At 41.3% G+C, this 24480-nt stretch overlaps 1 protein-coding gene across 1 annotated transcript in view; it reads left to right on the top strand.

The window, feature by feature from the left end:
- Positions 1 to 24480, top strand: part of MYO5B (myosin VB) — a 359433-nt gene that overhangs the window by 247536 nt on the left and 87417 nt on the right. Inside the window, exons 17-20 of the mRNA XM_074952355.1 lie at positions 562 to 648; positions 16261 to 16372; positions 18066 to 18277; positions 22845 to 23001. Of these exons, the coding sequence (XP_074808456.1) occupies positions 562 to 648; positions 16261 to 16372; positions 18066 to 18277; positions 22845 to 23001 (568 nt within the window). The remainder of the gene's footprint in view (positions 1 to 561; positions 649 to 16260; positions 16373 to 18065; positions 18278 to 22844; positions 23002 to 24480) is intronic.

Here is a 24480-nt window from a genome sequence, read left to right as displayed (position 1 = left end):
GATCGTATAGAATGTTTTTTCATATTGAAGTTGGTGTTGTCTTCCCTAAGAATTTCATTGCCCTTTACAGCAGCGCCTTATTACACTGTTGTTACAAAATGTCGCATCTTATAGACCTCAGATGAATAGGTTTTCTGGCTATGCAGAAAAGCACCTTGTACTGCTTGTTGTTATAGGTTATGCTGTGGTGCAGTCATCACATCCCTCTTTCTGCTCAGTGATGTCTATCTTTCTGTTAACCAGCAACTCAGTTCTTTCTCCTGAAAACCTTTAATCGTGCTGCATAAGTCACATGTTAATCCACCTGCTCAAAGGATTCCAATAAGGATTTCCAAGCGGGAGCAAATTGAGCTCTCCCAACATGCAGGAGAACGTAAATGGCAGAGTTTTTCTGTACGTGCTGTGTATATAAGCAGAAATGAAACCCAGCTGTATTGGAAAGGTTGCCAATGTGAATATTCTTGTCATTGCCTCCGGATACTCTGCTGCTAGGTTTCTTTTAATTTTGTGCATGGAGTGGGAAACTGTGCTCATCTGTATCGTTATAACATGTAATTGCAGATTTGATCCAAAGAGAGCAGTCCAGCAGTTAAGAGCCTGTGGTGTGTTGGAGACCATCCGTATCAGTGCAGCTGGCTACCCATCCAGGTACTGTACTGCCAAAGACACCTTGTGTTATACTGTGTCATGTGCTTTATTCAGTGAAGTTGGCACCTGGAGGGGGAAAAAGCAGTGTTTTCTTTCAAAAAGATGTTTGGTTTACAAAAATCCCACCAGCTCCTGAAATCTTCAATTCTGAGAAGTTCGTTGCCAAGCCACAAGCTGAAATATAAACCAGCCATAGAGTGTGTTCTCTTTATTGAGCTCAGAGTGACACTTGGTGCTTTCAATCTGGCACTGAGAAATAATTTCACGTGGTGATGTTAATTAGAAAGGAACCATGAACAATAAAATCTCCCAAAATGCCATGTGTGGATAGTAAGAAGTTGATAGGAATCTGGATTGGATCCCATATGGAGATGGACAACAAGAAACAATAGTGGAGTTTTTTCCCAGGCTGGTTATAGTTCTAAACATGTTGTTCTTGTTCAGAAGTAAATGTTGCCTATAAGGAAGGATTCCCCCTGCAGCCACCAAAGCTCACTGTAGAAAAGGTCCCCACAGGGCCTACATGTATTGCTTTGTTTTCAGGTTCCAGACACCTGCTATAACAGCAGCTGCAGCCAAAAAATGTAGATGTTTGTTTCAGTGCATGCACATGGAGGGAATGAATCTTTTAAACCATTGTTACAGTCCACATATCATATCAGGCATCAAACTTTTTGCATTAAGATAAAGGAAGAAAGGTGGGAGGTAATTTGAGCTTCGTTGATAAGATTTGAGCTTCAGATGATATTTTAGGGCCCAGTAAATTTAAAAGCTAAAACTCTAAATCAGGCCTGAAGATGACAAGGGCAAATAATTTTGAAAATGCATCTGGTCTGCTTTATTGCTGAGCAGTTTTGTGTTAATGTCAGCGTAGCAATCAGCCTTTTTATATGGAACAAAGGAGTTATAAATATGCTTCCAAAATAGTCAATTAACCGGGATGTTCAATGCCCTGTCACTGTCCTTTCGGAGAAGTGTGCTGCCTGAAAGTTCACTCACAAACCTGGCATGCTTATAAGATAATAGATCCTGAGAATTTATGCCAGCTGTTACAGTAGCGGCACTGCCAAATTATTTGATTTTCCTGGTGCTTTCTGACATCCAGAAGGAATTCCCACCACACCTTTGGACAAACAAATACTGGAAACAGGAAGGCCTGCTGTCTGCTCTAGTTCACTCAGATGGATCTTTATGGAAAAGTCCTGTAGAAATTGAGAGAAAGTTGTATCCTTTCTATGAAACTTTAGAAGCATGCTGTAGAATGTAATAGAAATTTACATCCCTTCTCTAGAATTATAGAAGGTGATGTAGCCCTTTTTAACTATTGGCTCCACCCTATTAAATTCTATAAGACTTTTCCATTAAGGGATCTATGTCAGCTACTGGTAAAATGAGGATGCCTAAATTGCTGTCATCTGTAAGATTAAACAATGGGAAAAATAACTCAAAATGATCCAAGCACCTTTAAAATCATGTTTATGTAGGGCCAAATCCTGCTTCTGCTCTCCTATGTGTAGAAGGCCCCAAGACGTAGTGGAATAGCCATGGTTTCTTTATGAAGGGGGACACCAAGGGGAGTACGTGCCACCAGCAAGCCACGTGGTAGTGTTCTGAAGCACAGCAGATAGATCTTGGTTCTGTGACTACACTGATCAGCTGGCATAAATACTCACCTGGAGCAGGTGGATCTCTGAATTTATGGTTGCACGTGAGTTCTCTTAGTGGCTTCAGAGATTCTCTGTTCCCAGTGATTGAAGAAGAGAATTGATTACCATCACCCCCCAACAGAGATCCCTTGTATAAGGCCTCATTTCTCCAGTTTTGCACTGGGTGTCCAGCATTAGGCCCATACAGTCTAGTCTATAGAGTCTTTAGATGCGTTTATCTACTTGAAAAAGATATAAAAATTATTTATTTGTATTGGAACTTTAGTCGTGCCTAAAGACCCAGACAGAGATCAGGGGTCCCTTGTGAGAGGCACTGTACACACATGACAGCTCTTGCACTGAAAAACTCACAAGGCAAAGAAAGCTTTATCCTCATGTCAAACGGTCCTGTAGTGGCTCAAGAGCATGAGTACCAAACTCAGGGCAGGCTGCAAGGAAGCAATGCACAAGCCCTCAGATTGGTGGTGAGTTCTATACGTAGATTTCACCAACCAATTATCAAGTTTAAACTCTTCAGACACTGTGCCAGCCTTACCATGGAGTCACAGACAGTCCCTTGGTACTCCGTCTGTCTTGCCACCCAGGTAAGTTTACCTTTGTGACAGAGATGCTCCTTTACACCAAAAATCACAGCAATATTCAGGTTACTCCCAGTCCCAAAGGACCAGTCATTTACCCCAGGTCAGTTGCACTTTAGCTCTCACACCAAAGACAATGCTTTTAGCCAATCCTGTAATAAACTATCTAAAGATTATTATATAGGAAAAAGAAACGAGATATTTACAAGGTTAAAGCAAGTAAACATATATATGCAAATGAGTTACACTCAAGTATCAAAAGGTAATAGAAGCTTCTGTAATAAGCAAGCTTTATATGTCCTTTAGGGCTAACTCCAGCTAAGCAGCTGGGGATCCCTTGGTTATGCCTAGAAACCTTGCCCAACAGAGTCCAAGAAGCAATGGTATACAGTTTCTCCTTAGGGGACTTAGGCGTTTTTATTCCCTTTCTCCCACCCCTCCCCCTCCCCCCACACTTTAAGCTGAAAACTCAGCTAATGGGAGGAATTCGCTTGCAAGACTCATCTTAATGGGGGGGAGTAAATAACAAAGTCTTTTGCCCTCTTTAATGTTCCACTCTAGTTTGTCTGTCGATGGGCCTTCCTTGTTGGACAGGACATAACACCTTCTGTTGGAGACCAGCATTTCACACTAGTTAATGTCTCCCTCCTGTCTGCTGATTTATACAGTTACAGAGGCTTACAATGCAGACACTGACATAGTACCCTACAATATAGGATACAGATACTATAACTGAGATTAATATATGCAGCAGCTCACAAGCATTCAATAAAGTCTAAACACATTCTTATAATGATAATGCCTATTTTAACAATGCTAATACATGGGTGAGCCAGACAGGTTCCAGCTGTGTATTTGTCAGCATTCCACTGAGCTGGCACCTGGTCTGCCAGCATCACAACCATATGGCTGGACAGTTGCGATTTTGGTTATGAGCACTACTTTCCCACAGAGTTGTGGCGGATAATTTTTTAATGCATGGAGCACCCAAATCTTCCTCTTGTCTGACGTTATTGGTCTACTCTAAAGAGGTGCAAGACTAACCAGCTCTTCGGGTTTCAATCCTCTCCAGTTTAGGGTCCAGGACATTTACGATACGTCTACACTGCAATTTGGAGCGAGCCCCTCCTTTGGCTTCTGAGCCTGAGCTCCAGCCCAAGCTGCAATTTGAAAGCACTGTCTATACAGCTGTTCTGTCAACCTGGGCTGGCAGGCTCACTCCCACTTGCTCCAAAATGCTGTGTAGACATACCCTTAAGAGACAATGTGAGAATTTTGTTCCTTGCTGCAATCTTAACATTTCTGGAAGGTGAATATTATAGTAGTATCTCTTTGCTATATACAAGATAGGAGCTTCAAGTTCTGCAAGTTTTTTTTTATCATCCTCGATTATAGATATTCACATTGACTGACAAGCAAAACCAATAGATTCTATATCCTAATGAAAATCCCCAGGTAGTGAGTAATCTGTACATTTGAACTGACTGTATGAATTAATTCGGCAAATGTTACTTAAAATCTAAATCTGATACCACTGGAAATGTAATAATTTTTTATTATTCCTTTTGGTTTCAGCTTCACACGGTCACTTTCATGACTTTAAGCACAGCATAAAATCACAATGAGTTTTATAAGAGTAATACCTAGATTGCATGATTTCAGATTGAAGACCTTGTCTGTGAAATAAATGATAAGGAAGAAGTCATTGCTAGAAGCTTGGTCTTACAACCCTTTAGTCCCAAACCTATATGACTAAACGCCATTCGAAATAGCCGTGCAAAATTTTAAATCCTTGAACTGCAAGATGTTTGCATTTCATTTAGGATTTGCAAAAATGTCTTTCAGAAATTTTCTCATACTAATAGGAGAAAATGCTAATTTTCACATTTCCATGCACAACTGAACATTTTAGAGTCACAGATCATAGGACTGGAAGGGATCTTGAGAGGTCATCTAGTCTAGTCCCCTGGACTCATGGCAGGACTAAGTGTTATCTAGACCATCCCTGACAGGTGTTTGTCTAACCTGTTCTTAAAAATCTCCACTGATGGAGATTCCACCACCTCCCTAGGCAATTTATTTCAGTGCTTAACCACCCTGACAGTTAGGAAGCTTTTCCTAATGTCCAACCTAAACCTCCCCTGCTGCAATTTAAACCCATTGCTTCTTGTCCTATCCTCAGTGGTTAATGAGAATATTTTTTCTCCATCCTCCTTGTAACAACCTTTTATGTACTTAAAACCTGTCATCGTGTCTCCTCTCTGTCTTCTCTTCTCCAGACTAAACAAACCCAATTTTTTCAGCCTTTCCTCATAGGTCATGTTTTCTAGACTTTAATCATTTTTGTTGCTCTTCTCTGGACTTTCTCCAATTTATTCACATCTTTCCTGAATTGTGGCAACCGGAACTGGACACAATACTGCAGTTGAAGTCTAATCGGTACAGAGTAGAGTGGAAGAATTACTTCTTGTGTCTTGCTTACAACACGCTCCTGTTAATATATCCCAGAATGATGTTCGGGTTTTTTTTTTTTTTTTTTTTTTTGCAACAGTGTTACACTATTGACTCATATTTAGCTTGTGATCCACTATGATCCCCAGAGCCCTTTCTGCAGTACGCCTTCCTAGGCAGTCATTTCCCATTTTGTATGTGTGCAACTGATTGTTCCTTCCTAAGTGGAGTACTTTGCATTTATCCTTATTGAATTTCATCCTATTTACTTCAGACCATTTTTCCAGTTTGTCCAGATCATTTTGAATTTTAATCCTATCCTCCAAAGCACTCTCAACCCCTCCCAGCTCGGTATCATCCACCAACTTTATAAGTGTCCTCTCTATATGCCATTATCTAAATCATTGATAAAGATATTGAACAGAACAGGACCCAGAACTAATCCCTGTTGGACCCCACTTGTTATGCCTTTCCAGTTTGACTGTGAGCCACTGATAACTACTCTCTGGGAAGGATTTTCCAACCAGTTATGCACCCACTTTATAGTAGCTCCATCTAGATTATATTTCTCTAGTTTGTTTACTAGAAGGTTATGTGAGACATTATCAAAAGCTTTACTAAAGTCAAGATATACCACATCTACCGCTTCCCACTCCCCAATCTACAAGGCTTGTTACGCTGTCAAAGACAGCTATTAGGTTGGTTTGACATGATTTGTTTTTGACTGGCTGTTACTTATCACCTTATTATTTTCTTGGTGTTCACAAATTGATTGCTTAATTATTTGCTTCATTATCTTTCCTGGTACTCAAGTTAAGCAGACTGATCTGTAATTACCTGGGTTGTCCTTATTTCCCTTTTTATAGACTGGCACTATATTTGGCCTTTTCCAGTCCTCTGGAATCTCTCCCATCTTCCATGACTTTTGGAAGATAATCACTAATGGCTAAGATATTTCCTCAGCCAGCTCCTTGAGTATTATAGGATGTATTTAGTCAGGCCCTGGTGACTTGAAGACATCTAACTTGTTTAAGTAATTCTTAACTTGTTCTTTCCCTATTTTAGTTTCTGATCTTACCTCGCATTCACTATGTTAGATGTCCAATTGCTACTAACCTTTTTGGTGAAAACTGAAAAGTCATTTAGCACTTCTGCCATTTCTACATTTTCTGTTATTGTTTTTCCCAACTCATTGAGTAATGGGCATACCCTGTCCTTGGTTGTCTTCTTGCTTCTATTTGTAGAATGTTTTCTTGTTGCCCTTTATGTGTCTACCTAGTTTAATCTCATTTTGTGCTTTGGCCTTTCTAATTTTTTCCCTATATACTCGTGTTACTTGTTTATAGTCATCCTTTGTCATTTGACCTACTTTCTACTTTTTGTATGACTCTTGTTTGAGTTTCAGATCATTGAAGATCTCCTGTTTAAGCCAGGGTGGTCTCTTGCGATATTTCCTATCTTTCCTATGAAGTGGGATAGTTTGCTTTTGTGCCCTTAATAATGTCTCTTTGAAAAACTGCCAACTCTCTTGAACTGTTTTTCCCCTTAGAATTGCTTCCCATGGGATCTTACCTACCAACTCCCTGAGTTTGCTAAAGTCTACCTTCTTGAAATCCATTGTCTTTATTGTTTTCCCTCCTATCATTCCTTAGGATCATGAACTGTACCATTTCATGGTCACTTTCACCTAAGCTGCCTTCCACTTTCAAATTCTCAACCAGTTCCTCCTTATTTGTCAAAATCAAATCTAGAACAGCCTCTCCCCTAGTAGCTTTCTCCACCTTCTGAACTAAAAAAATTGTCTCCAATACATTCCAAAAACTTGTTGGATAATCTGTGACCTGTTTCCCATCACCACGAAGTCCTGTGCTTTGGATGATTTTGTTAGTTGTTTAAAAAAGGCTCCTCCTTCTCTTCTTCTTGATTAGGTGATCTGTAGTAGACCCCTACCATGATTGTTTTTTGTCCTTACCCATAGACTTTCAGAAAGCCTGTCTCCTATTTCCATCTCAACCTCAGTCCAAGTGTATACATTTGTAATATATAAGGCAACATTTCCTTGTACATCATGTTGGCAAAATATATTTTGCCAACATTTCATTACAAGGGGTATTTCCAGGAGTGATATGTCTTGGAAAGAAATAGCTGATATTTTGACATTAAATTTTTTGCTTTTGTCACTGTGGCACTCCCGTAGTCACTACTCTGGATAGGTTTTATTGGTACCATGACTTTCACCCAGTTCTTAAAAAGTTGAATACAGTTTTTCAGTGTTCTGCAGACCATATAAAGAAAATAATAAACTCAACTATAAGAGAGAGCTTGGCAGTTCCCCTATCTTTGATATAGGATATGCTTTGCCATATTTATCATTTTCATGAAACACTGTGTTCTGCAGGTATTTGATGTAAAATGAAAATGTATCATCCAATTTGAAATGCTATTCTGTAGTTAAGAAATATGTTCATTATTATGTACATAAACCACTGTGATGAATGCGCTGTCCTAGAGAAATGAATAGTGTATCCATCATCAGCTTTTATGTTTAAAGTATGGAACATGTCTCTCCACTATAAAACCATTTGTCTTCTTTTTAGAAGCTGGTTACAATGAAGATTAATCTAGAAACAATAAGAAGTTGAAGCAATGTATTGCTCCATCAACACTAACAAAATACTCTTTTAGGAATCTTTGAACTTGAGAACTTTATAAGATTATATTTTATCTGTCAGTTGTTCTCTTATCCTCTCAGCATTTAAGTATTAATGACACCCAGTTATTAAGGGTACTACTGAATCCATGGCTAATACTGGTGGCTTGAATGAAGTCAAGGCCCCGGCAGATTCAGAATGCTCAGTTGTAGTATATTTGTAAGAATTCTGTATATGGTCAATTTGTGAGTGCATGGAAGGAGGCATGGTCTAGTGATTTAAGCATGGATCTAGAAAACAGCTCTGACTTGGGGGCACATCTCAGAACCATCTGGTTCAGTTTTCATGCTATACAATCTATTGAAGGTACTTTTATCCTTTACCATAGTATCTGAGTGCCTCACAGTCTTTACAACACCCCTGTGAGATAGGGAAGTACTATTATCCCCATTTTACACATACAAAACTGCAGCACAGATGGACCAAATGACTTGCCCAATGTCATATGGAGAGTCTGTATCAGAGCACGGAATTGAACCCGGGTCTCCTGAGTCTCAGGCCAGCGTCCCAACCACTGCAATATTCTTTCCCTGTACAACATTGCTCATGATACTTGCCTGCCACGCAGGGGGTGTGAGGATTAAATACTTACTATTTATTATTTTGCAAGTGCTTGGAACATATCAAGCACTATAAATGCCACATATTAGCAACAATTAACTTCCCGTGTTTGTTCCTTATTCTTTACCAGATAGAATTTCCCTTGTTCAGAGATGAACTGAAGCTCTCATATCCAGCCTGCTGCAAATTTTGGTAATGGGGCATTTGTATTTGACTCTCCAAGCCTGTCCCAGTAGGCTTTCATCCCAATTTAGTTCCAAAACTGGAATTATCCTGTTTTCTGGCTGAGGAGATGAGAGAAATCTTCTTGTATTTCTGCTTTTTTTGGACCAAAATCTTGCAAGAACTATTTTATTTTTGGCACCATCAAATCTGAACACCCGCTCCTCACTTGTCCTTCACCACAAACTCTAAACCCCATCTCCTCAACCCAATTCTATCTTTTGGTATAGGGTATGTCTACATTAGACACCTGTGGCTGGCCCATTCCAGCTGACTCAGGCTTGTGGGGCTTGGGCTGAATGGGCTGCTTAATAGTGGTGTAGGCATTTGGACTCAGACTGCAGCCCAAGTTCTGGGACCCTCTCACCTCACAAGCTCCTGGAGCCCAGGCTCCAGCCCAAGCCTGAACATCTATACTGCAAGTCACTTAACCTGCGGCTGAGATTGAGTCAGCTGCCATGGTGCCTGCTGCAGGTTTTTAATTGCAGTTTACGTATACCCTTAACGTCTCCTCCTAGTCTGGACCGGACACTTTTGTTTGTATTAACATGCCTAGATAGCTTTACAGTGATGACAAAAATACAGCATGAAAGCTCTCCTCTGCCTTCATTTGTCTCCCTACTTCTGGTCTCCAAGTTCAATTTCTTGGAAGAATTTGTTTTCAGCTCAAGATCTACTAAATAGCATGCCTCAACTCAGCCATTCCAACCTAGGTGGAAGCCCTACATTGCCAGTGACAGACATGTCAAAGAGGATTTGATTTTTTTTCCCTTAATCACCAGGAATTTGTCTTGAGGTTTCTCCTTCAATAAACAAAGTCAGAAATGTACGGTTTTGATGTCAAGGATTTCAATTAGTTGAACTCATACCTAATCTGGGGAAATTGCACTGAAATTTTCCTATGAAATGTAACACAAGAACGAGTGAATTTATTTTGAACAATCGTGGACCAAAACCAAGTGATTGTCCAGTGTGATTTGAGTCTGGCCTTTTAGACTAAACCCAGAAATTGGGGATTAACACAATTCTGTCAGCACTGACTGAATAGTAGGATTCACTTGAGCAATTGAATTCCTCATCTAGGACAGTCTGTGATGCATCCATGAGCTATGGCTGGTGTCTTCAAATATTCAGATGCTTTCAAATTCATTCTCTTGGATTTATTGCCTTCAGGAAAAATAGTAAAATCCTCTCAAGAATAGTGATTAGTGTTGCCAATGCTTAACTGGTTATTTTAAATATTCACCTTTTATGGCTTATAAAATACATAGAGCCATCCTTCCTTTAAAATAATTATATATAATCTATACCTTTAAGGAAGGATGTCTCTGTGTATATGTGTACATGCATATAAAAAAATTTGGAATCTGACTTCTGACACACATGAACTGGTCCTTTAGAATTTCTGAGATCAGTTCAGCCATATATATATATATATTACCTCATCTACTCAGAAGCCATTTTGGTTATCACTTAAATATTCCTGAAATTTCACTTCTGCTTTTTTGTTCATCTGAGCTGTCTATTACGTACTGCAATTTTGTGTCAGTTTTGTGTAATGTCACAGCTCCTAACTTTACAGACATTAAACATTTATAATTGAAATGTTTCAAGGGCATCCCTGTGTACAAAATCATTTTTCATAATGTGCCTTTCTCTGCCTTGCAATGTCTTCAGAGAAACATGATCTGTAAATTAATTTGGCTACAGGTAGTACCCTAAACACTCTCCCCCTCCCCCTTTTTGCTTGCTTTGTTAGGTGAACATTTTCACACTCATATTCTAGGGAATAGAGCTGGGCATTAGATCCATGGATAATTTCAGGCAGCACTAATCGGATGGCTTAATAATTAATCAAAAGGCAAATCTTTTCTGCTGTGGCATGGTAACACAGAACAAGAGGAGCTATATCCTAGCCTGCTGTTTCAAAAGTAACCCATGGAAAAATTATTTCGACTATGCATCCCACATGTCCCAAAGAGTCATAGTTCCTGAACAAAGTTTACTGTTTGATCTTTTTTGTGTTCTACAGTGTTAAGCAAGGTGGATCTCTTCAATGGATTATATCATATGGCACTGGAGTGTCTCCATTTGTCACTTACTCTAGGTCCTCCACTTAAACAGAAGTGTGTGCTTAGCAGGTGGCAGAAACCACGATAGTCTATATTGTCAAGTGCAGTTTGCAGCTTATCCATGTTTCTTTGGGGGTAGTTATGGTGTATCAAGTTGCCATGGGCGATGCACATATACAATCTCTCCCCATGCCAAGAACCCTTCGGAGAAGAAAACATTCAGCCTATACCCAGTCAACTATTTGTACATTGCAATAACACAACAGTTGAGGGTTTTTTTTCCAGAATAGCACAAATCCTATTATAGCTACTTCTGCAGTTCAGTTTATAACAAATAACCAATCAGAGATGCAAACAAACAAAAACAGCCATGTGCATTGTCTTTTTTTCTTTTCTCTCCCCCCGGGAATTTTTTTTAATGTGCTAGACAGATATTTTTAATACCAATTTCAGGCTGCAGAGAAATGAAATATTGTGGTAAATTATAAAAGTGGGGATTTTCCATTATTCAACTCCCAGACTGGCAAGTTGTGGGGGAGTATTGAACACAGTTCCACCCAAGTTGCATTGCTGATAATGTAATCACAAGTATAATGCCCAGTTGGAGAATTTCTTGGCAGTTGTTGACTGGAGGTAAAGCTCCCAGGCCAAGATCTTCAGAGGTATTTAGGCACCTAATTCTCACTGAAATCAGTGGAAGTCAGGAACCTAAGTGCCTTTGAGGAATTGGGCTCCAATGATCTCAATGGGGTCAGGATTTTGCCCCAGGTGCCTTAACTTAGCTATTGTTTAATTCCTAGGTTGCTAGATACTTAACTGGGAAAGGAGGAAGATCAAACAAATCTTGAGGCAAACCACAATCTTCCAATTTGTAGGGCTTGGACAGACTGCTGTGTTGAGCATCAAGAAGGGGCTTTGGGCACGCCCAGCAGTCTGGACATACACAAGTTTCAGGGTTGGGGCCCTTGCAAGTTCTGCCACCCTTTTATTGGAGTGCTTAAGTTTTTTGAACCAGAGGTACTTGGGGTTGGCCTGTGGTGCATTATTTTAACAGGATCAGTGATTCTCTCTTCCCTGTTTGTTTAGCTGACAGACATTCTGTCCATTTGGGAGCTGTCTTAACTCACATCTGTGAGTCTGTTGGGTCTGAGGTTGGATCTGAGGTTGCTCATGCTTGGTCTCAGCCCAGAAATGAATGTCTTAGGAAAGTTTGAGAAAAATCAGTTTGTCTATTTATTTTTTTCAGCTGTACCAGCAGGAAGGGAAAACACACTTTCACCAGTAATTCCAGTCAGAATTGTTGCCATCACATAACCAGAGTGGAAGCTAAAGACTTCAAACTGAGTTTCTTTGACATTCACTGTCCTTGTCTTCTCTAGGAAAAAAGATGTGTTGTTACTTTGAGTTAGCTAACATGGTATCTAACTTGAGGTAAAAATCCTAGTGAAGACAAGACAAGGGCTTGCACGAGTGCTCTAAAAATAGCTGCGTAAACCGTGCTTTGAAATGCAGGTTGGGCTGGAACTCAGGGTCTCAAGCTCCCCTCCAGGGCTTGAGGCTTGAGCTGGAGTTCAGGCTCTGAACATCTACACAGCTGGTTTTATAGCACTAGAGCAGCGGTTCTCAAACTGTGGGTCAGGACCCCAAAGTAGGTCCCGACCCCGTTTTAATGGGGTCTCCAGGGCTGGCGTTAGACTTGGTAGGACCCGCCACCTGGGGCTGAAGCCTAAGCCCAAGGGCTTCAGCCATCAATGGCCAGGCTCATGTTCCAGGCCTTCTGCCTGGGGCTGAAGCCCTTGGGTTTTGACCCATCTGCCCAGAGTGGTGGGGCTCAGGCTTCGGCTTTGGCCCACCCGCCCGGGGTAGCAGGGCTCGGGCAGGCTCAGACTTAGGTCACCCCTCCTGGGGCCATGTAGTAATTTTTGTTGTCAGAAGGGGGTCATGGTATAATGAAGTTTGAGAATCCCTGCACTAGAGCAAGTCCCACTAGCATAACTCTGTAGACCGGGCTGGGAGGCTTCTCTCCAGATGCAGTGTAGACATGCCGCAGGTGGTTTTACAAGAGGTCTTAAATTTAAGCTAACTTCTTTAACTGCTCCTCCCTCTGAAAGTCTTGTAAAAGCATCTGTGAAATTGCTGTATCTTATTGCAGCTGTCCTTAACCGAGCGTGTAAAAGGCTTGACAATGGAGCATTGCCCACCAGTGAAACCAGCCTTGTGCACCTCATCTGTCAGTTCCTCACATTAATGTCTCCATCCCTTCTGACAACTTGCCCCTTTTGCAGAAAAACACCCTCTCCTCCTTCAGACTGACCCTTTCTCCTTCAACCCCCTCCCCAAGACCCACTGCTGCAATTTTGATAAGGAAAAAGCCACTGAATACTGGCAAGTTGTGGGGGAGATGAAGATAGTTCTCTCTCACTTTATATCAATAAAAAAGAATTGTATGTTTGTATATTGAAACAGAATGTATTTAACTGTATTGCTACAATTTGTAAGTCACTTGTCGTCTTAGGCCCTTGGACTGTGAACAAATGACTTCTGTAGGCCTACTCATGCTTTTAAGTATGTGTGTAAGTGTTTTCAGGTTGCAACCTTAAACTGTAAATCCTTTGGGAGGGAGACCATGCATCTTTGTATGTGTTTATACAATATCCAGCCCATTAGGGTCCTGATCTTGATATAGGACTTCTTGAATCTACTGCAATATAGATGTTTGTATTAATATTCTGCATGCAGAGATACAAGCTTCATGGATCTAAGCAGAACTATGATACTGATCTCCTTTGCAAAGCACGTTGGAATCTACGGATGCAAAGCATTATATAAGAGCTCGGCATTAACTCAGCCTTAAGGTTGCCTTCCTCAGTTAAATCCTCTGCAGTTGTTAAGGTATTTCAGCTGGGGCAGGGAAAGCCATTTTTAGTAATGCAAGTGCAACATCCTGATCTGAACATCTGGGTAAATATGTGCACCCATGTGGGTGGAGGTGGGGTGAAGATCACTAACATAAACTCAAATCTTTAAGCCTGTTTTGCACAAACTTTCCAGAACAAGTCACCTGAGACAGAGCGTTGACAATTTCCATCCCAAAATTTCTTTGAGAAATAGGCTAGCGATAAAGGCAGGCTAGAATGGAAAATTCAGTGCTTAACTGTGGTGGGCAGTAGACATTTTCACTATTATAGATGGATTTTATTGCAGAGAATTATAGAAAATATTGAGGAACACTTTTCTTTAAAGCCATTTTCCATCATATTTTTTACTTTGGTTTACAAACACCCATGGCAGCTTGGTACAGAAATGTATTTCACGGGGGGCGGGAGGGGAGGTATTTTTTTTTCTGTTGCTTATGTGCAGTTTTTTTATCGGGTGGGGGGGTCACTCAGGAGCGTTGTGCTACTGGCATTTTTTTGTTCAAAATTGGGCCCTGGAATGTTTCATTTTGGTGGGGTGGAAAAAGCAGAAAGAATTGCTTGGTTTTTGCATGTATATATAAAAAAGCATAGATCAACTTCTGGGTGCACCAACATGGACAGACTTCTGAACTCTCAATTCTTATTTCATGTATTCCCACTTTAAGACTCCTTTGTGGTGCCAGAGCAATAGAAAGTGGCCGCAGTGTAAATGAGACTCAGGCCCATAGCATGTTTGCTCAAGTTTAGGCAGAAGTCTGGCATTTTGGAGTTCATTCACTTCTTTTCCTGGATGTTCCTTTGCATATGTTTAAAATAATTTTAGCAGCACTGGAAATGTCTGGCATTTTCACCAAAGATTCTGGTTTTGATAGGTCCATAACTCAGCTGTTTTAGTTCAGAGTGAATCAATTTCAGAATCTAATATGCACTCTAAATCTCATAGAGATGGCAGGAGATGCCTATTCCTAGCAGTAAAATATAGCGCTCTGATTTCTTGAATTACAGCTCTGCCACGTTTAGAGACTTCATTGTTTGTGGGGCAGAGCCTTCCAAACATCTAATAACAGCCATGAAAGTAGCCAAATTCGAGCATGTGCCTTAAAGGCCTGAACTCTCAGCATGAGAAGATGAACAGGTGAAGTGTTCTAATTTATATGCATCAGAGTTTGGAAACAAAAGCCAGGCAAGAACTACGTTCAATGTGTTCCATGCCATGTACTGTTTGTTTTTTAATTTCTCCTCAAAATATGCACATAACTCATGTCAACATCTATAGAAAATACCCACATGTGTCCAGGGGCAAAACTGTTCTTGCTCTTAAGTGATTTCATTGGAATGCAGTAGACTGGTGGTAAGGGGAATAGAACTGAAGTGTTCCTCAATGGTTCCACTCCAAACCACGGTCTTAGCAAAGGAGCTTATGGGAGTGCAGATAAAAGAAGAGGTTGTATAGCAAATCTGGATTGATGATAGACAAAATGCATACAGTCAGAACAAATCATGACAAACTTCCGTGGGGCTCAACCTCACTCAGGCCAAGCACTCATCAATCTGAATCAATTCCCAGCCTAAGGACATGCAGGATCAGGCAACAAAATATTATCTGCAGAAAAATATGTGGAAAAAAAAAGTATGGAAGTCCAATGGTGAGATAGTGGCAAGTGTGATTAGAAGAGGTTGTAGGCCCAATCTATATATAACAAAATCCTTTGGCATTTTCGGACAATGATTACCTCAGGTGGTTGACAGTCATGTGTCATGACGTTCAGTGCAATCTGATTTGTCTTATTTTACATATGTCTCTCAATGTGGGGTACTTTTTTGGCTGCATGGTATTTTCATAAATCCCTCTCATGCAGATACTGTAAGTTGTCGTTCCACAGTCCTGCTGTGGCGATGCTTTCCGGTTAGAAGGAGGAAAGGTTCTCGTGGTTTGTTTGTGCGTCGTCAGCACCAAATTGAATGTGTCTGTGTCATAGTCAAGTAGGAAACTTTGTAGAGCACTTAAAATTAGAGAGGAGCCTTAACATTTAGATCCAAATTAGAGTTAGGCTGGCAATTGCATTCAACACCAAATCAGGGCCGAGATTGAGGTTCACATGAATGGTGCAGAAATCTGGCTAGCTGTTCTTGTGATACTTTGGTCTCAACTGATGTAAATCTTTCCAGATCACCCATGCTCCTTTTGTTCATTTTAAATGCACCTAATCCAGTATAGGTTGCGGGGGGGGGAGGGAAGGACCTTCCAACCCAGTCCAGAACCAGCGGGGGTTGGGTTCAGACCTGATTTTAAACCTCACTCTCCCTCTCTCTCCTCCAAATGTGAAGAGGTTTGGATTCGAGGTTTGGTTTATTTAAGCTCTAATTCTAAACATTAGCTAAATAAATGAAACCCTGTGCCCTGTTTAATTTTATCTGTGCTTTGCTTTCAGGTGGTCCTACCATGACTTTTTCAATAGGTATCGAGTTCTTATGAAAAAGGGGGAGATCTCTAAAAATGACAAGAAGTTGATCTGTAAAACACTTCTGGAAAACCTCATTAAGGTGAGCTGGGATTGAAGCTTCAGAAACAATCATTAAAGCACAGAAGCTGTTGACACTGATAATATCTCAACTCACCTTCCCTTCCTCCCCATTTGCCTGCTGTGGCTGAAAATGCTGGTGTGCCCCTGGCACTCAGGAGTGTCTTCCAAAGTCAAACCATCTCAGAAGGAATAATGAGACTAAGTGAGACATGGCATGAGATCTATTGATTGCATTCAAGCTGAAAAAGCCTTTTTTCTGCAATTGAATTCCACAGCTTGTTCGTGGACAGTAGATGATAGTGAGTTACTATCCCCACAAAACCTATTCCTTTTCCTTCTTACTGACGATTGGAATAAAATCCTAGAGTCCTAGCTTCGCACACGGCACACAGCATGAGGAATCCCAGTCAAGAGGACAGAGTGGCCAAAGGGCCTCTCTCTCATTGCACAGAGACCCCCAAAGCCAGTCACCAATCACCTTTTCATACAAATGATGAAGAGAAAATGTCTGCTGAATGGGAAATTCTTAATGGTCACATACTGTGAGAACAGTCTAGACACTGAGATTTCTTTTCCAATTATTAATTTGTTCTGTCCTTTTTTAAAAAACAAAATTTAACAAGCTCTAGCTGAGGGAGGTTCAGTTTGTTATTACTCAGGCTCCTTGGGGACCATTTGAGTTCATTTTTTAATTTAAGGATATTTTCCGATGATTTTTTTTCTTTGTGATTAAATTTTTATTTCTGAGGCCTTTTTTGTTGCTGAGGCCTCTGACAGGTTGGCTGGTTGTTTTCTTGGGGCCCCGGTCCTGCAAAGACTCAACTTTATTCACTGACACGTCCTGTTGACGTCAGTGGGTCTGCTCACAGTGGGTAAAGTTAAAGCACATGCACACCTTTGCAGTATCGCAGCCTTGACTTTTTTTTTCTAAAGAGGTGATCTAAAGTTGCAAAATGCAGCTTTCGCATCCAGATTTTGAACATATGCTCAGTTTATGGGTTTGGCTTAGCCTGTTTATAAGGAGTGGGGCCACTTTTAGAGTGTTGACACAGATCTGGGTTCAGATTTTGGCACTCCTCTCATTTGCCACACAGAGTTTGGGAGTCTTTGGCTCTGAAATTTTGGTTCTAGCTCATCTCTTAAGTTTTGCCAAAATGGAGGAAAACAAGATTTTGTTTTTCACCCTATCAGAGAGGATAACATGCCAAGAAAGTGTTTGCATCTAGTTTGCATATTCATTGACTAGAAATACAGAAACTGGAAACAGAAAGGACCAAGGTCCAGCAATGCCCATGCCTTACCTCATGCAGTTGTGGTATTACATGAAGAATGCCCCTAGATCTGAAAACACCATCGGTGTTCCAGAGCAAGGTGACAAACCTTCATGGTCCCTGCTAATGCCTAGTTAGGACAAATCCCAGTAAGTTGCAAAACTCCCATTGACTTCAGTGGGACTGGGATTTGGTTCTTAACCCTTGTCAGCTGTTAATGCAAATATGTGAAAATCGGGATTGTTGGGTTAAGAGTGAGCCTCGGCTTTATATGCTGAAACTGGTACTGTGGGGATAAAGTTTGTTTAACCCAGTTGAACGGATATGGGAATTGAACTGGTAAATTTTATTCACTCTTGTCATCCTTATATACACTTATTCAGCATAGGCTCCTCAGGAAAATGTTTGTCTTAACTCGGTTTCCCTTATGCTTTTGAAAAGGATCCTGACAAGTTCCAGTTTGGACGTACCAAGATCTTTTTCCGTGCAGGCCAGGTGGCATATCTGGAGAAACTGCGGGCAGATAAATTCAGAGCTGCTACTATCATGATACAGAAGACAGTGCGGGGCTGGCTGCAGAGGGTGAAGTACAGAAGGATGAGAAATGCTGCAATAACAATCCAGAGGTATACACGAGGACACCTGGCTCGCAGGTAAGCATCATCCCTAGAGAATGACTAGCTGGGAACTATAGAATGGTGAAGAGCTCCAGCTCTCTTATTAGAACTACTCAATCATCTGATACCCCTTGTGTTATGAAACCTGGTTACATTCTTAGATTCCAAGGTCAGAAGAGACCATTGTGATCATCTAGTCTGACCTCCTACATAACACAAGCCATAGAACTTCCCCAAAATAATTCCTAGAGCAGATCTTGATATCACAAGTACATGATCTGCCTTATCTTCAGAAGCGCTAAGCACCTGCAGTTGCCATTGACTTTATAGGGAGTTGCAGGTGTCCTGTACCTCTGAAAATAAAGCCCATTCTGTGTGTATGTAGACCATGGACAGTGTGGTGTAGCTGTAAGAATAGGGGCGTGGGAATCAGAACTCCTTGATTTTGTCCCCAATTCTACCTGTGATTTTTGGAAAGGTCCCCTAAATTCTTTTGGCCCTGTCTGCTCTCTTTCATGTTTAGTGCACTGTTTTACTGGTGTTGCACCTGTGTGTGTGTGTGTAGTGAAAACATGACTTGAAATGTCACCTGGTAGACCTCATGGAGGAGAAGATTCAAGGATTAGAGATGCTGCTGGAGACAATGATGGAATTCAGGCAGGGATTTGAAGGTATAATGCAGGAGAGGAGGTGATAGACAACCCAAGTTTTGCAGACACCTGCCAAACAAAAGGACTTGAAGGGTGGACGGCCAGAAGAGAAGGATGATCCATGGAAGAATGTGACTACAGGGACAGGTCAGAAGAGGACACTAGCTATTGGCGGTAAAATGGAGTTGAGTAACAGATTTGCTGCACTGGGGAATGAGGAGGAGAAACAGGCAGAAGGTGAGGAAGAAAAGAAGGGAAACCAATCCTTGCAGAAGAGATGAAGATAGCTAGGGACCGAAGCCTATGGAAGAATGGGGATACGATGTACAGGGGGCTGTGACAGAGAAAATAAAACAGATTCATGCAAACACCAGGGAGAGACAGGTGCATGTGAGCGAGGACTAAAAACTCCAAAGAATTGACAGGCATGTCACCAGACCAGATTCAGAAAACAGAAGTGTGCGCGCTCTGCCAGGAGCAAGGGCATCAGATGTGGATGTGAGGCTAAAGAGGATTATGATGGGAGGGAGGAAAAATTCCACTGATGGTGCTGCATGTCAGGATGAATGACACTGCTGGATTCCCACTGGAATGGATTGAAATGCTCAGCTGGGTAAGGCATTTAAAGAAATGGAAGCTCAAGTGATTTTCAGAGGAGCAGTTCCGGTCCCTAGAGAACAATGGTGAAGGCATGACAAGATAATGAAGATCAACAGATGGCTCAAGGATTGGTGCTCTGAGGAAGGTTTTGGGATGATCGACCATTCGGACGCATTTACAGAAAGAAGACTCTTGTCAACTGATGGGCTCCACTTGACTACCTAGGATATTAACCTTCTGAGATCAAGCCTGGCCCAATTGATAAGAAGGGCTTTAAACTGGGAGATGAGAGAAGGTTGAGAGACTCGTGAAATCACCACACCTGGCTGCAGTACTCAGGAGTAGGAAAATCCCCTAAATGAAGATAGTGAGGGATAACGAAACACCATAAGCTAGAAAACCTGGTGAGGTCCAAGGGAAACAACTGAGTTGCTTGCACATGAATGCAAGGAGCCTGGGCAATAAATTGGAGGAACTGTAACTACAGGTACAGGAAGTCAAATCAGATATTACAGTGGTTACAGAAACAAGATGGAATAGCCCTCGTGACTGGAATACAGATATTGAAGGGTTTGTCTGTTTAGAGGAGAAAGAGGAATAAAAGCTTGGAATTTCTTCAAATGAACTATACAAAAATCATTTGAAATTTGCATGCTAAGTAAAGGGAAGAAACTAGTAGGGAAAGGCTCCAGACCCAGCTGGATGAATAACCACTTTGAAAAGATTATTAGGAGTAAGCAATTTGTTCTGAAACCTTGCATACTGCTGAGGTCAGAATAACAGGTCTGTAATTGCCTGGATCACCTTTCCCGCACCCCTTTCTTAACTATAGGTACGATGTTAGCTATTCTCCAGTCGTATTGTCCTACCCATGAATAGATTTATTAAAAATCCTTGCTATGGGACTAGCAATCTCATGTGCCAGAGTGGGTTTTTGATCCTTTATGTTGCTGCCTTCAACCCCGTTTAAGATTTCTCGAGATGGAATTCAGTCTGTTAGCTGAATGGTTGCTGAGCAGTAATCTATTCCTTGGCTCTGAGTTAATGTTTTCCATTCAGAGGTGCTGCAAAATAAGCTGCAGCCCAATTAACCCTGTTTGTACTTGGGTGACACAAGATGCTGTCTATTGAGCTAAGCTTACTCTTCAGGCATCCTATCTTTTAAACATGGTCAGTCCCTTTCTCCTGATTTACTGAGTGCAAGGTGATTTTTATCAGTTAATTTGGATGGCTGAGGTTGAGGAATCTCTGTCCCCTCAGAGATGACACACTGATTTCCTATAAATCCATTAGCTATATTGCTGATGTATATTTAGAGTTGTCCTAACTGAATTCACGTCATTCTATTTGCACTTATGAAATGTAACAACCTCATTGAAAATACAGTGATGGAAAACTCTGTAATGCACAGAGCCAGGCAGTGGGATGATTTTATTTATAACAGTCACAGACGTCTCACGTAGTGGCTGCAACTCATGTCCAGTCAGTTCTTCATTATTATCACAGTAGTGCGCACACGACCTAATCGGGGCTTTACGGTGCCAGGTATTGTACAAACACATAGACATGGTCCCTGCCCTGAGGACCTTACAGTCTAGTTAAAGTCATAACAAGTGAGTGTGACAAATTGGAGGGGAGGGAAGGAGGACGACATAGGTAGCAGTAATTAATCTCATCCAATTACGTTGATTCTCATTGTGCAACATTTGACGGTTACGCACATTTTTAAATATTATTTGTTTGCCTCCCACCCTCTCACTCCTTTTTGCATAAATCAGTTCAACCCCATCCCTCTGCCTACCTATAAAGAGGCTGCTGGGGACATGTTGTTTCCAAGACCTTGTCCCTGTGTTGGGGAATCAGGGAAGGCTGGCTAGCTCTTGCCCTCAGCTGTGGGGGGAACGTGCTGGGAAGACACGGCCTTAAATCCCTTAGTGCCCAGGAGTGTGCTGCCATAATGCAAACTCCCTGGTATTGCTAAGAGTAGAAATAAAGGAGCACCTAAGGTGTTGGGGCTGCATTTCCTTTGTATCAGCTGATGAGGAAACACAGACCTTTCATGTGAACGGCATATCTTAGTAATGTGCCTTCATAAGGCAAGGTTTGCGCAAACACTATGCAGTGGAAGAGGATTATAGACCTAGCTCAACCTAGGGAGAAGGAGGATGTATGGTACGTTTCTCCTGACAATTCCAAAGGAAAGTGAAGATTCTTCAAGACCTCATTGAGACCCTGTATCTCAAGCAGTCACAACATCTAGAGCTGGGGTGGGGGAAGAGCGGGAAGAGGGAGAGAGAAATCTTACTACTTGGTGTTCCATATTCTCGTTCTATCCTGATTGACCTTACCTCAACCCTCTGCTTCCTTTGAGATGACCTTGCTGTGAGATCCATCTCTTTGTGCTGGGTGCATAGAGAACGGTGTAGCTGGATAAACAGCCCTTTTCTCTTGGTTATTAAGAGGTTCTAGTTCTGTGGGATGCACTAAGGCATTGTGTGCCCATAAGAAGGGAATGCAAGGGCCTGTACAAAGAGCCTTTTTAAAATGTAATGTTGACAAAAAGTTTAGCACAACTTGTAAAACCAAAGCAAATACCTGTGTGATGTTTCATGCTGAGGGCAATGAATACATCATAAAATCAGTGAAACAAGCTAACCATCAAACTAAACTGTGGTTTTATGGATATTTATTAAGAGATTTAACAATAAATTGTTCATACATTTTCCCCATGTAGTCTCAGAATGTCAGCGGCACACAAGGGTACTAACCACTTCCCAAATTATCCACTGTGTATAAATCGTTTGGAGTCCTGCTCATGAATGTTGCCAAACCAGTGCACATTGCTTTAAATGTCAAATCAATTTGCTGCTGTTTTGCTCAATGTACTTGTAACCAGTGAACACGCTGTACTACTCTTGTTTTTGGTAGTAGGGGACTGGAATAACGAACCTTGATGATGATGGCTTAGAGTTTTGAGGATTTAAGACGGGGGGGGGGAAAGAAACCAAGAGAGAGTGGGAGGGAAAAAATAAACTTTTTTAAAGAGAAGCACTAAAAGCAGTTCCAAACGTTACATTTGCTGTTTGTGTTTCAAATATCCCCAGAAACAGCGAGCCTTTAATGGATGTATGCACATCACCACTAATTTAACAGGAGAGCTGGCATCAACTTCTTTTCCGGAGTTTACTGCTGTTTTTCTCTCTCTCAAGTAGTGTCAAACTCATCAACAAAGGATTGTTTGCTAATGCACCTTAATACCATCTATGGCAAAAATGTTGTGTATAGATATGGGTGACATAGTGGAATTGAATTAGTTTTATTACCATTAACCTCTTCTTCCTTGCAATTCACAGATTGGCAGACCACCTAAGGAAAACAAGAGCTGCCATCATTTTCCAGAAACAATACCGAATGTTGAGAATCCTTCATGCTTTCCAGAACATCCGCAACGCCACTATCACAATTCAGGCCTTCACTCGGGGCATGTTTGTCAGGAAAATTTACCACAAGGTACTATTACTTCACAAAATATCACTGCATTGGGGAGAGATTCCGTTAAATTTATCTACCAAGAGTTCAGTCCAGTAATGTATTTGTTGAGGACATTTTGATCTTTTCCCCCAAACTGTGAGGTTTTGTATTTCTAGAGTCCACAAGTATTAACTGCAAATATTGCAGCACTAAAGCTGTGCAAGCAGAAATGATTAGGCAGCAGCGCCTCAAAGGACTAGCTTAATGAAGTTATTAACACAAACAGATGCGTACGGGCATAGTGGAAATCGGGAAATGTCATCTGATGTAACACATCCAGTGAAAATCTTACCTGAGGAACAGTGTACACGTCTGAGCCATGCTATTGTCCGTTAAAGTCAAGCTTAAATGAAAGGTGGCTAGTCGCTTTCAGATTTACTGCAATTCCCTATTTAATTAATGATCTCCATTCATTTTAATACGGTAACAGATGCCCAGTGAGAGGAAATAAGTGATGCTGATGATCACAATAAATGACACACGGAAAGACTGCCGGGCTCAGGAGATGGGTAATGGCATAGGGAACCCTCCACCTCAAAGTCATCAGCTGCCATCCAGCTCCATTTGTCATTTCTAGAAATGATTACCCTCTGATGGCTGTTCAGTGGTTTCAGTCCAGTTTCCAAAGGACAGGCACCCATGTGACAAAAAGCATCACTAAGATTGATAATAAGTAAGGTCAATTGTACTCTGGGTTTAGGAAAGAGGTCAAGAATGAATGGGAATGTAGACTGAACTAGCCACTTGGGAGATCCCTGCAGGCCCCAGCTGATACCCATTGGATTAGGGAGTGGGGGGACTCGCACTGGCATTGCTCACACAATACCTGTTTGGTAGACGTCCATCTACAGGGCTGCTATTCTACCACTGTTCAGAAACGCTATTCTTTTTAACTATCCACTATTCAAGAGAACTCAAACCTTAACAATCAAGTATTAGAGTTGGGTAGAAACCAAGCCTCTGGTTCCAGACACCCTCAAGCTTTAGGGAAGCTCGGATAGAGAGCCGGGTGCAAATGCAAACTTTACAGCTGATGTGTGGCTCCATGTGTTGCCACAGCTGGCACAGTGGGTTAGTGTCCTCCCCTATTGCCCTCAGAAGATCTTAGTGTAAAATTTCATTAGATCACTAGGTGAATTTAGCATGTCTCCTGTTTATTCCTTGGGAACAGCCATCCACATCTCTAGACCACCATACATTTGGCATATACAGCACCCTGTATTCATGAAAGTGCCCAGATCAAAAATTACAGAGTGCTGTAAGTGAAGACTAAGAAGCATCAGAAGAGCTGTGTGGAGAAACTTCAATGGTGCCTGCCTCCTTAGTTCCTTGTTGTGCCCTGGACTCCTGTGTGACTTTGGGAAAGTCGCTTAGCTTCTCAGTTCCTCATCTGTAAAATGGTGTTAACAGCATCTCCCTACCTCACAAAGGTGTTGTGAGGGTAAATACATTAATATT

The sequence above is a fragment of the Natator depressus genome, chromosome 5 (genome assembly GCF_965152275.1).
Source record: "Natator depressus isolate rNatDep1 chromosome 5, rNatDep2.hap1, whole genome shotgun sequence".
NCBI classification, from domain to species: domain Eukaryota; kingdom Metazoa; phylum Chordata; order Testudines; family Cheloniidae; genus Natator; species Natator depressus.
The sequence above is the reverse complement of the archived record's forward strand: the minus strand, read 5'-3'. Positions and strand labels throughout refer to the sequence as shown.